The following is a 13,928-nucleotide window of genomic DNA, read 5'->3' on the forward strand; positions in this document are numbered from 1 at the left end:
TGCTACATATTGCTGAGCTACCTGTGCCCTCTGGTGGTCGATCCAAACAAAGGGGACCACCAGAGGACCAGGTAGCAGGTATATTAGACGCTGTTATCAAAACAGCGTCTAATATACCTGTTAGGGGTTAAAAAAAACACATCTCCAGCCTGCCAGCGAACGATCGCCGCTGACAGGCTGGAGATCAACTCTCTTACCTTCCGTTCCTGTGAGCGTGCGCGCGTTCACAGGAAATCTCGTGTCTCGCGAGATGACGCGTATATGCGTGATTGTGCACAGCGCTGCCACCTCCGGAACGCGAATCTGCGTTAGGCGGTCCGGAGGTGGTTAAGGAAGGTTCTTGGTTGCACTTTGGCTCTAGAAAGATCCAGTATGGAAGAAGTAGTGATATAATTAGTCAGATAGTCTGTTCTAGTCCCGCTACCAAAAGGAGAAGGAGGCAAAGGTTTTTACTCTCACTTGTTTTTAGTAAAAAAAAAAAAAAAAAGACGGGCAGCTCCTTCAGAACTATAATAAATCTAAAAAAAGTTAAGGCAGTTTCTCCAGATAAAAAAATTCAAAATGGAAACTTAAAGATCAGTGATAAACCTTCTTCCTCCACTCTGGTTCATGGCTGTACTCGTTCTCAGAGACTCATACTATCATGTCCCAATCTTCCATTGTCACCAGGAATTCTTAAGAGTCGCTGTAAAAATAGATATACAGTTACAACATCTTCAATTTCAGGCACTTCCTTTTGGCCTCACCATGGCCCCCCGGGTCTTCACAAAGATAATAGCGGAAATGGCAGCCCACATAAGAGAAAAAGATTTTTTAATAGTAGGAAAAACAGAAGAAGCCTGTGAAACGGTGGTCTCTGTAGCTTCAAAAATTTTACACAAGTTAGGCTGGGTCTTAAACCACGACCTACCAAAATTCAGACCTTTTTGGGTCTGATTCTAGACTCCTCTTCCCAGAAAGTTTTGCTGCTAATAGAAAAGGTCATTCATATTCAAGACAGGATCAGAGATCTAATCAGAAACCCAGTAATCCCCATAAGGAAGGCAATGTCAATTTTAGGGTCCCTTACGTCGTGTATCCCGGCGGTAAAATGGGCACAACTCCACTCAAGGGATTTCCAGTGGGAAAGTCTTTTCCGTTGACAGAAGTACAGCTCCCTAGATCAAAAAATAAGAATCTCGGACCAGAATCTCTTAAGTCTGGCCTGGTGGTTGGAGAAGAATAATTTGATTCAGGGGGTCCCATGGAGGTTGGAAGACCTTGTTTGTCTAACAACCGATGCAAGCCCCTGGGGGTGGGGGGCTCACATTCAGGACATTTCTGTACAGGGTCGTTGGGAGGACTCTCAAAGAAGGGGATCCTCAAACCTAAAAGATCTGACAGCAGTCGGTCTGGCCATGAGTTCGGTCCTTCCAAGAATAAGGGGAAAAAAAATCTCAGGGTTATGTCAGACAACAAAACAGTGGTTTCTTATCTGAACAGACAGAAGGGGGTACAAGGTGCAGGATTCTGATGCAGCAGGCCCAGAAGAGCCTCCTATTAGTGGAAAAAAAATGTGCCTCGATTTCAGCAGTACATATCAGGGGGCGGAAAATGGACAGGCTGACTTTCTCAGTCGCCATTTCCTATCTCGGGGCGAATAGAGTCTCTCTGGGGCCAGCCAGTAATGGACCTTTTTGCTACCTCCCAGAACAAGAAAGTTCAAAACTTCTTCTCTTTAGATCCAGCGGGATTCCCTTGTGGGATAGATGCTTTCCTTCAGCCCTGGATCTTTCCCCTAGCCTACACCTTTCCTCCCTTCCCTCTGATCCCAAGAGTTCTAAGAAAGATCAGGGAGGACGGAGGAAGGGTTATACTTATAGCTCCGTTTTGGCTGAGGAGGTCATGGTAAATGTGGCTCCAGATCATGTCGGTCTGACAGGAAGTACTTTAAAGGTACAGGTTTCGGCTCTTTCTGCCTTATTTAATCCAGAGATTGCAGGGTGCCCGTGAGTATCTCGGTTATTTAAGGCAATAGCCAGGTCCACCCCGATCACCTCCCATAAATCCCCTCCCTGGGACCTTAAAATTGTATTGATAGCCTTGACTCATCCTCCATTTGAACCATTGGATTCCAGCTCCTTTAAGTATCTGACCCTAAAATTGTGCCTGTTAATTTAATTGTGATAACTTCTGCCCGCATGGTTAATGAGATTCAGGCCATATCCATTAATCCCCCTTACACCACTATTTTGGAGGATAAGGTACTGATGCGGCCAGATCTAGCCTTTCTTCCAAAGGTAGGTCCCAGGATATTGTTCTTCCTTCCTTCTTTAAAAATCTGAGGTCGGAAGAAGAAAAATCTCTTCATTGCTTAGACGTGAAAAGAGCTTTAATTAGTTATCTATCCTGAACTGAGAGTTGGCGAAAGACTTCTTCACTCTTTTTTATCCTTTTTCAAGGAGTGAATAAGGGCAAAGCTGCCACTAAAAGTTCCATCGCAAGATGGATTGTTTCTTCTATTTCTTTGGCCTATTCTTCTTCTGGATTATCTCCTCCGGTGGGTCTTAAAGCGCACACTACCAGAGCAGTTCCTACCTCCTGTGCGGAAAGATCCTCTGTCCCCATAGAGGATATTTTCAGAGGGGCTACCTGGTCTTTTCCTTCAACTTTTTTTTTAAACACTACCGGCTTAATTTGAATTCTTCTTCGGGTTCATCCTTTGGCGAAAAGGTGCTTCTTTCTGTTCTCCCACTCTGATCTTTTTCCTCTGGTAAATCGCTTGTGGTGCTGTCGTGGGTGAAGGGAAAAATTATTATTACTCACCGGTAATTGGATTTTCCAGAACCCACGACAGCACCCTTATTTCTCTCCCTTCTGGGTTCTTTGGTTATTCTGTACTCACAGGGTACAGCAAAAAAAGAAAAAATAATTAATGATCATCTAAACTTCCTATGGGCGGACTTCCTCTAATGCTTGGATATTACACTGAATTGGGAGGAGAGTGTCCGCCCTTTTATTCTGTAGGTTTCCTGTCTGTGGGGGCGGATCCTCTCTCTCGTGGTGCTGTCGTGGGTTCTCGAAAATCCAATTACCGGTGAGTAATTTTTTTAATTTATTTTTTTAACTGCTTTCAGAACAGTTTTGTGTATTTTTTTTTATATATTATTTTGTCTGGAAAACTCCCTCAAATCGATGTGTTTAACATAAAACGTGATTTAAGCAATAGGTCATTTTCTGATGGCACATTCCTTAAGTATTCTCGAGAACATAGGCATTCGGCACATAGGACGTGTCACCTGGAAGAGATGTCTATGATGCAGTCTGTCTTAGTTTTTTGGTTTTATTGGTAATTAGTTTAGTGGTAATATTGCAGTTTGTACTACAAGTATAGTACATGTCATTTGAATTGAGAAATTTGCCATTTGAGTGTTATGCTAGTTCAAAGTGTTTTAAAGGGGTTATTTGCCATTTAGGACTATCCTTAGGAAAGGCCATCAATATAATATGGAAGTGGGTACGACTCTCAGCGCCCCCTTGATTGTTTACCAAGCCCAGATCCGTCCTTATAGCAGTGGCTCAGCTCTCTTCAGAACTTTGTCACATTGAATGGAAATGAGTTGTAATATGAGGCAGAGAAACTACTAAAAGTTCAGAGCGGTGTCTGGTAAAAGATGACTGGCATGTGCCCTTGTCACGGCTGATCGGCCGTGGTGCCACGAGTCAGACTGATCGAATATTGATGGCCTGTCCTAAGAATAACCCCTTTTTTAAATTGCGTGATGTAAACTAAAGTATTTTTTGCTGTGTTGAATGATAGATGATGAGTTCCTGAGACGACCATTATTTTCACATGTGAAGTAGAATAAATTATATTTTACTGTCTGTGAAACAACAGAATGGGGGAAATTTATCAAACTGGTATAAAGTAGAACTGGCTTAGTTACCCATAGCAACCAACCATTTAATTGGAAAATGAAAGGTGGAGTCTGATTGGTTGCTTTGGGCAACTAAGCCAGTTCTACTTTACACCAGTTTGATAAATCTCCCCCAATGTGTTTGCAGTGATTGTATGCTATGAAATCCTTGTTACATCTTCCATGTGTATTGTGTTGATTCCGTGGTGGAATGGGCTTTATAAAGAAAATGGAAACATTTAAAAAAAAAAAAATTTATTTTATGTTATGTTACAGATCACGGACTGGGTAGAACCATCCTTTGCAGATTTCTTTGGCAGCTCAGGCAAAGTCACTTCTAGTGCTTTTGGGGCATCTAAAAGAGGTGCTGGGAAGAAAGATGAGTCCACATTAGAAAACGCATCCCAGAGCAAAAAGAGAGTACATCCCTTCTCTGCCAGCCATTGTAATGATGGAGTGAAAGCCACGTCAGACCAGTCTCAGGATGACCCGTGGATTGATAAATACAGACCCAGTGTTCAGGTAGGTCCCTCAGGAAAGAAGACAGATCTGTAATGTACTGTAATATGTGCAGATCTCAAGACACAACTATTTTTTTTTTTACTTGAAAAATGTCAGTTTGTGGTTCCAATTTCACCCCATTACATTTCTGATCTAGATGCAGGAACCATGAATGTATATTATAGGACCGGGATCAGCAACCTTCGGCACTCCAGCTGTGAAGGTGAAACTACAACTCCCAGAATGCTCCTTTCACTTTTGTGGGAGTTCAGAGAGCAGCCAAGCAAGTGTGCACGATGGGAGATGTAGTTTTACAACACCTGGAGTGCTGGAGGTTGCTGACCCCTGTTATAGGGTTTCGACCGAATCCTGGAAACTGACTGGAGGAGTTTTTCTAATGAAAACAACCCCCGTTTTACATAGAAGCCATGGCTGTCATCAGGATGCTGTCTGCGAGCCTTTCTTCTCTATCCCTTGGGATTAATCTGACTCTGGCCGGACATTTCCCCTGCAGCAGCGACTGTGTAGCATTAGACTCTGTTCACATAACGTTTTTTGCAACTGTTTGGCATGCTGACACATAATCCCTGCATATGTCAAGAGTTTCCTTTTACCATACGTTCGGAGTTATTTTTTTTCTTTCTGTACAGTAAAACGTAGCCTATTACACTTTCCTTTGCAGAGGGACACATTAAAAAAGAAGTTTTTATATGTATCCATTTTTTTTTTTTTTTTACAATCTTCTCCATGTATGCCACTGTATTCCTGTACGGTGACATATGTCGGAGGTATACACCAAATAGAATGCAAAAATCCGCAGCACTCGCCCATGTAGTAAATCCAATGGTGATTTATTAAAAAAACAGCATGGTGATGCAACGTTTTGACCTACATCGATCTTTTTCAAGCATTTTTCAAGATTGCTTGAAAAAGACCGATGTAGGTTGAAACGTTGCATCACCATGCTGTTTTTTGAATAAATCACCATTGGATTTACTACATGGGCGAGTGCTGCGGATTTTTGCATTCTATTTGACGTTGGGACCATCAGCCAAGATCCTCATCTGCGTGCACCACCATCACCTTTAAGGTATTTTTTATGGCTTTCCCTAACCTGGGATCAGTAGTGCTGCCAAACCTCTACGTATAGGAGGTATACACCAGTCAGTGCTGTAGACTTATACCTCTGATGCAGCAAAAAAAATGAGATATAAACAGGGCCTTACATGACAGCCATTCTGATGAATAGCTGACCATGTAGTTCCTGGACGGGCAGCTCTTAGGCAAGTTTTACACCTCCGGTATGAAACTTCGGCACGCTGTTCTGGCAGACAGCTCCAGACACAAACCGCTGCATGCTTCGGTTTATGTCCAGCTGACTCTCCGCTTGTCTGCTGGACCCCATTATACTTAATGGGGCCGGCGGACATTCCGTCCACATCCGTGCCGGATCCAGTGAACTCTGGAAGGCTGTTCTCTGCCGGAATTCACACCCGAGGTGTTAAGGTAGCCTTAGCTCCGTTTGAAGCGGCCCTGAACGCATCCGTACTGCCCTAATGCATTCTGAGTGGACGCGGATCCGCTCAGAATGCATCAGTCTGGCAGCGTTCAGCCTCCGCTCAGCAAGCGGACACCTGAACGCTGCTTGCAGCGTTCGGGTGTCCGTCTGGCCGTGCGGAGGCAAGCGGATCCGTCCAGACTTACAATATAAGTCAATGGGGACAGATCCGTTTGAAGTTGACACAGTATGGCTCAATTTTCAAACTGATCCGTCCCCCATTGACTTTCAATGTAAAGTCTGGACGGATCCGTCTGAAGCTACTTTCACACTTAGAATTTTTTCTACAATATAATGCAGACGGATCCGTTCTGAACGGATCCCAAGTCTGCATTATATGAGCGGATCCGTCTGAGCAGACACCAGACGGACCCGCTCTGAACGGTAGTGTGAAAGTAGCCTAACATAGCAGCTCTCTATTTTAACTCTCTAGAGGAGGTTTCGAGTGGGACCTTCCCATTCCGTGGCATGTCACCTAAAAGGGCATTGGGGCAAGTGTAATCTTTAAGAGGTAACCCCTTTAATGCTCAAAAATGTCTTCAGTGAGCACTGCCATTATCACAACACCAGATGTTACATAATGGTAACGATACAGGCAGCATTCAGGATTTGAATGAAAGTAACCATGCGTTTTTGTTTTGTTTTTTTGCAGGCAGACCTTGCTGTACATAAGAAGAAAGTGGAGGAGGTTGAAACCTGGCTAAGAGCTCATGTTGACAAAAAACAGGTTTGTGTACAGTAGAAAACGTCTTTCTATGGCTTTTTTTATTTATTAGGCAGAACATGGATTTTTTTCAAACCATATTATCTTTAACTTCAGCCCATTTGCATTTATTCACAGGGTGGGTCTATTTTGTTGCTGACTGGCCCTCCAGGTTGTGGAAAGACTGCAACCATCCTAGTACTTGCCAAGGAGCTGGGGATCCAAGTGCAGGAATGGATCAACCCTTTAATGGAGGAGTTTAAACAGGATGAACCACCAAGAATTTTTGCCCGAGGTAATTAAAAGTAATATACTGTATATTTCGCCCTATAAGACCCACCTAGGTTTTAGAGGAGGAAAATAAGACAAAAATATTTTTCATCAGAACCCCAATGTTAATCAGACCTCAGATTAGAGCCCCAATCGGACCCCCAATTTTAATAAGACCCCCAATCAGACCTCAGATCAGACCCCCATGTTACTTAGGCCCCCAATCAAACCTCAGATCAGACCCCCATGTTACTTAGGCCCCCAACCAGAACTCAGATCAGACCCCCATGTTGCTAAGACCCAAAAGTTAATCAGACCTCAGATTAGACAAAAAAAGAAATCACTTTACCTCTCCCGATTTGGATGCTGCCATCGCTTCTGAATTCCAGAGCTCCTCATGCTGCACTGTGCTGTGACCTGACGTTGCATAGGGTGAGGAGCCTGCAGGAGAAGTCCAAGAAGCAGTGAGTGCAGAGCCCACACAGGGAGCACTGCATTCACTGCTCCCCAGTCCTCCTGTACTAATGAGCGCTTACATAATGGAAGCGCTCATTAGTATTTGCTCCATAACTGACATTTATAAAAAAAAATGGTATTCATTTTAATAAAATAATTTATTTTTTATTTTTAAAAGCTTTCCTTGGGGCAGCCATATTGCAGACACACACTTGCTTCCGTTAAAGGCAGGACATCAAGGTGTGTGTGCTTTATAAGAAGTAATAGACAGAGAAATGTCACATTATTATAGTTCCCTGGAAGATCTCTCTCCCAGAGAATGACAAAGGAAAAGCACGCAGAGTCATTTATGTGTGTATAGTGTTGAATGGGTTCTCCGGGCTTTTAATATTGTTGACCTATCCTATCCGACACCTGGCACCCCCACCGATCAGTTGTATGATTAGTTGATGCGCAGTGTGCACATGCCTTCTCTCTTCCTCCTGCTGCTGCTGCTCCTCCCCGTTTTCCTCCAACAGCTGATCGGCGGGATGCCGGGTGTTGGACCCCCGCCGATTTGATATTGATGACCTATACTGAAGATAGGTCATTAATATTAAAAGCCTGGAGAACCCCTTTAACTCTGCTGCCTTGTCTAAGCTATCAGCCATACAATTTATTTGTCTGTAACTGTGCCAACTTCTAATTATAATGAGATGACTCTGCACATTCTGTCCCCATCTATACAGCAAACCTAATAAGGAAATTGGAAGCGCCAGTTTAGTGGCCACTGTGAAATTTTTTATGTGAATAGTTACATAAATGGCACCATGAAAAAAGATTTATGATAAAATCAGATTTCAATATATAATTTTAGGCGTATCTGCACCCATTAAGGGGATATAATACATGTGGTTAGGGGACGTTAATCAAGTATACAATATGGCTTTTATCCTAATGTTTGTCTTTTCCATTTCCTCCTTTTAGATATGGGATTTCAGATTTTCCCCAGTCAGTCTCAGTCCGTTCTTTTTCAGGACTTTCTTTTAAGGGCAAATAAATACAACAAACTTCAGATGTTGGGAGAGTCGCCTTCTACTGACAGAAAACTTATTATTGTTGATGTAAGTCCTAAAATAAAGTAAGAATAAATTGTGCTCGTTGCCTGGTTACATAGGTGATCTTTTCTATGTATTAATGGCACATTAAATATATTTCTATAATTTTAATTGTGACTGATGTAATAATGCATAATAAATCTTGTGTGCAGTTTAGATTAAAGTGAAAGAGAAATGTTGGAGAAGCTGTGCGTTCACAAAACTTTCACATCTTGAGAGACGTGTCCTTCTGACTGTCCTGCTGCTCATTGCTATGTTGTCTTTGCTTTCTCCCTCTCTTCCTTCACAGTTATAGATACAGGTAGAAGGGCGAGGAGGTTGAACACAGCAGATCAGAGTGTGGAGAGGGAGGAAGTTATCAAGGCTTTCATGGAGATCAGCTCACACAGGCTGTTAGGGAGGTGAGCAGACACACGGTAGACAGCAGGGGAACAGATCACACAAGGATAAGTATCAAAGTGGACAGAGAATCCACAGCAGGCTCTCTAGGAGGACATCACACCTTCTTCAGCATTAGTGTATATCAGAATAAGTGATATGAGATACCTCATGAGGGAAGGATGAGGAAAGTCTGAAACTAGGAGGAAGTTGCTAATTGCATGTCAGGGGGTATAAAAATGAATGCATAAATTAAGATTCCAGTACTATTTTTTTTTAATATTTTTTTTTTTTTGTGGTATTGTAATCTTACTGCCCTGGAGACTGAAGGTAAATAATAATAATGATGAATGCCGTAAAAACAAAACCCATAAAACTATGGCGGAATTTTTTTTTAATTTTTTCCCCCCGCTTCCCACTACATTGTATGAAACCATATATGTAGTACAACTCGTCCCGCACTATTCCAGTACTATTTATTTATTTTTTATACATATGTAAAAGGTAATGGGGGAGATTTATCTAAATTGGTGTAAAGTAGAACTGGCTTATTTGCCTATAAGAACCAGTCAGATTCCACCTTTCATTTTCCAAAGGAGCTCTGAAAAATGAAAGGTGGAATCTGGTTGCTATGGGCAACTAAGCCAGTTCTGCTTTACACCAGTTTTGATAAATCTCCTCGAATGTTTTCATTGTCAGAGGTGTCCATAGCATTCCTGCTCCGAGGATTATATAGCACATACCTCATGGTTCTCTATTGGTGAATTGTACATACGATCACATGTGCATGTATCTGATACAGCTTTTTGTTTTCTTTTAGGATATGCCCAACCAATTTTACAGGGACCCTTCAAATCTACATGATATTCTCAGGTAAGATAAAATCCTAACCATGTATACGCTCCGCTGTTGTATATGCACATACGTAACTGAGACAAGCGTCTTTTTTTTTTTTTTTTTTTCATTTCACTATAGGAGGTTTGTAAAGACAGGTCGCTGCCCCCTAGTGTTTATAATATCAGACAGTCTGAGCGGTGACAGCCATCAGAGGCGACTGTTCCCGAAAGAAATCCAGGATGAGTTGTGTGTATGCAATATCAGGTAAAAGCATCTACAGGACATTACTGACATATTATCTTTTCTAAGAACAGTTCTGCCCAAAACATCAAATAGGCCATATAGCAATACATGAGAAGTTAGAGCAGCCAAAGCTCTTGATAATCATGTTATATTTCACATCTATCCTGTAGATATCTGCATTGTGTGAATGTATCTGTAAAACGTCTGTTCACTCCAATGTGCTTTAACCCCTTCCCGCCGCTCCACCGTGAAATTACATTGACGGGCTGGGGTTTAAAGATGGCGCCCGTTCGCAGGTGCAGCAGGCACCTGGGACTAATGTATGCGATTGGCGATAACGTCAATCACGTACACTTAACCCTTCAGATGCCATGATCAAATGTGACCACGGCATCTGTGAGTGCACGCTCCTGGTCGTAGACTGGGGGGAGCCGGTGTGTACGGCAGCCTCTGTCCTCCGGTGTGATAAGAGGCTGCCAAAATTAAGTTCCTATGGAGAGCCCTGTGGCAGGGCACCATAAGAACACAGTGTAATCCCCATAGACTCCAATGGTAATGCATTGGGGTCTAAGAGAAGAGCAATCTGATTGTTTGTTATACTTCCCTAGGGGAACTATTAAAAAGTGTAGAAAAAAATAAAAAAATTCAAATCGCCCCCCCTCCTCAAAATAAAAATACTGAACAATAAAAAAAAAAAAACACATCATGGGCTTCGTCACGTACGAAAATGCCCGTAATATTACAATATAAAAATATTTATCCCATACGGGAAATGGCGAAACGGAAAAATGTCAAAATGGCCCAATTCGCCGTTTTTTTGGTTGCTGCACCTCCCACAAACATTTAATAAAAAGTGATCATACACACCCCATAATCAATGAAAAGTACAGCTCACCCTGACAAAAAAAGAGGCCTAATACTGCTCCGTAGACATAACATTTAAAAAAGTTATGGGGGTCAGAATATGGCGATGCAAAGAAGAAAAAAATGTTTTCTTCGTATTAAAACACAAAAAAAAACCTATACATATGTGGTATTGTAATCGTACTGCCCTGGAGACTGAAGGTAAATAATAATAATGAATGCCGTAAAAACAAAACCCATAATACTATGGCGGAATTATTATTTTTTTTTCCCCCCCCGCTTCCCACTACATTGTATGAAACCATATATGTAGTACAACTCGTCCCGCAAAAAACAAGGTCTCATATGACTATGTGAATGGAAAAAAAAAAGTTATGTTTTTGGGAAGGCTGGGAGTAAAAAAAAAAAAAAAATTAAGAAAATTGCCTGGTCCTGAAAAGATTGAAAACCCTTTAAAAAGGAAAGTTATGGGTACGAAAGTTAGTTTCTTGTGTACATGTGCCGGCAATCAGTCAACAAATGGGTAAGCTCATATCAAGGCTATAGGAGACCCCCCCTCCTTTTCTTACATTAAAGCGGTTGTCCTGCAAAGGGTATTTATCACCTATCCACGAGATGGATGATGAGTCACTGATTGCTGGGAACCCCACTGATCACTAGGATGGGAGACCCACTTACATACACTCTATTATAATATAACCTGCTGGTTACATACAGTGATTTATACAACAATTTCCGTAGTGTATACATCTTCTTTTGGTCTTAAAGCACTTTTACTCTTGCAGCTTCAATCCGGTTGCTCCCACCAGCATGATGAAGGTGCTCGGCAGGATTGCAGCCACAGAAGCTACTACGGTCAGTATGGGCATGGTTTAGACACTGTCACTTTGAGGTTCCAGCATTACTGTACTGTACATGGACCATAATGCCATGCTTTTATGTGTGCAGTCCCAGAGCCATGAGTAGTGGGGCTTTTTATTTTTTTTAGGTTGGGTTCACATGTGGCAGAATTGTTTCACTCTGGAAATCTGCAATGGAGAGTACAATGCAAGTGTAAAGGGGGGGAGGGGGGGGATTCGCACACTGCAAACAAAATTCACAATCCTGTTAGGACATGCTGCAAAACTTCAAATCCGCAGTATACTCTGTCATATTGTGCAGGATTTTTGCTCAATGCAAAGGGTGAAAGTTATTGCAAGATAGGCCGGTAACTGTACCATGCAGGTTTTCACATAAACATTAGTGAATTTGCTGACAAATGTCTGAACCTGTGAGTATCATTTATCAGAACCTGTTTGCCACTATCTGCTTTGTGTGAAAAGGCACATTTGCACTTGCATACTGATTTTGGCCATTGTTTGGCTTCTATCCATATTTCGGAAATTTTTTAGTTTGCTCCTCGACTGTTAAATGACAGTTATTAGGTATTCCCGTCTTAGAATGGCACCCTCCTCAACCACCGGAGGTGGCCAGAACTACAGAAGCAGCCAAGCGGGCTGCACTATGATGTTTCCATAGGTCTCATACAAGTGAATGAAACCAAAAAAATCTTTAGGGTGATGTCACACGCAACTTTTTGATTTAGTTTTTGAGCCCAAGCCAGAAGTGTATCTAACATGAAGAAGTGTAAGTCCTCCTTTATATTTCTCGTTCTTTTTAAAAGGAAATGTGTCACCAAAATGTTTTCCCCAGTTAAAATCAGATAGTGTCACATATCCTTTTTTTCTAGTTTTCTTTTTCTTTTTTTTCTATTTCCTGAACATGACTATGGGGGCAGCCATCTTGCTTAAGCTATTCTAAGGGTACTTTCTCACTAGCATTTTTCTTTTTCCGGCATTGAGTTCCGTCACAGGGGCTCAATACCGGGAAAAAAAACTGATCAGTTTTATCCTAATGCATTCTGAATGGAGAGCATTCCGTTCAGCATGCATCAGTTCAGTCCCTCTTACGTTTTTTGATCTGGCATTAAGTGTTTCGGCAAAACGGATCTGGTTTTCCGGTTTGCGCATGCGCAGACCTTTAAAAATGCCAGATCAGTTTTTCCAGATGACACCAGAGAGACGGATCCGGTATTTCAATGCATTTGTCAGATGGAGCCGGATCCGTCTGACAAACGCCATCCGTTTGCGTCCGGATTTCCGGAATCCTCTGCCGTAAATGTGAAAGTACCCTTAACAGCTTTTAGAGATCTCCTTTACAGCAGCCACCATGGAACATAGACACAATGAACAGGGGATGACTTTATTGACTTCTATGGCAGAGTTTTCTAGGCATGCTCTGTGTGAGGTCACAGGGAGTAGATAAGCTGTGACATCACCTATTGTGAATAGTGGATTGTGTTATCTATACACAGAGGTTATATCTGTCATTGTTATCCTGCTTGTAATGATAAGCAGATAACTGCAGTAAATTGATCTGTACTGGCAAAGAAGTGGCGACTATTATTAGACTTAGTGGTCAGTGCCAAAAACTGCAGGATTTAGTTTTTTTTTTTTTTATATAGATATAGATATTGACATAAAAAAATTAAAAACAACATCACCAAATATTCCTTAAGAATACTTTTAACATAAAAATGAGAAGGTCATTTTCTGATGACACATTCTACTGCTAGCTTTGGGTGAAAAAACTGCATCACAAACCGCATCCCAAAGTTGTGTGTGTGACACCACCCTTAGGGTATGGCCACATGGGGCAGGTTTTCCATGGATTCCCTTTTACATTGCAAAGGGTAGAATGTGTGGTCTAAATCTGTAACAAAAATTGACACGTTGTGGATTGAAAATCCGTACAGCAGGACAATTTACAATGCAGAATTTTTCTTTCAGCATGTGAATGAGATTTCTTAAAATCTCATCCACTTTGCTGGTACTGTAAAATGCTACATGCAAATCCAGTGTATGTGTGGCCTTAAAGGGGTTGTCTCATCGTGAACATTGGGGGCATATCACTATCCTTAGAACGGTGCCCGCAAAGTGACGGGCTCCTATTGAAATGAATGGGAAGAGCACCGCGCAAGTGTGGCCACTGCTCTATTCACTACCTTTTACGGAAATAGCCGAACCAGCGCTAATTTTAGCACTCGCATAGAAAGGAATGGAGAGCGGCCGCGCATGCATCGTGCG

At 42.0% G+C, this 13,928-nt stretch overlaps 1 protein-coding gene across 2 annotated transcripts in view; it reads left to right on the forward strand.

Annotated features, from left to right (window-relative positions):
* RAD17 (RAD17 checkpoint clamp loader component) overlaps window positions 1-13,928 on the forward strand; it is a 67,575-nt gene that overhangs the window by 18,967 nt on the left and 34,680 nt on the right. The window contains exons 3-9 of one of the 2 annotated variants that reach the window (XM_040421486.1): window positions 4,173-4,418; window positions 6,608-6,682; window positions 6,797-6,953; window positions 8,351-8,487; window positions 9,680-9,732; window positions 9,835-9,960; window positions 11,589-11,658. In XM_040421486.1, the coding sequence (XP_040277420.1) occupies window positions 4,173-4,418; window positions 6,608-6,682; window positions 6,797-6,953; window positions 8,351-8,487; window positions 9,680-9,732; window positions 9,835-9,960; window positions 11,589-11,658 (864 nt within the window). Of the gene's footprint in view, window positions 1-4,172; window positions 4,419-6,607; window positions 6,683-6,792; window positions 6,954-8,350; window positions 8,488-9,679; window positions 9,733-9,834; window positions 9,961-11,588; window positions 11,659-13,928 lie in introns of those variants that run through there. The other variant, XM_040421487.1, reaches the window with a different exon arrangement.

Source organism: Bufo bufo, chromosome 2 (assembly GCF_905171765.1).
Source record: "Bufo bufo chromosome 2, aBufBuf1.1, whole genome shotgun sequence".
Taxonomy (NCBI): domain Eukaryota; kingdom Metazoa; phylum Chordata; class Amphibia; order Anura; family Bufonidae; genus Bufo; species Bufo bufo.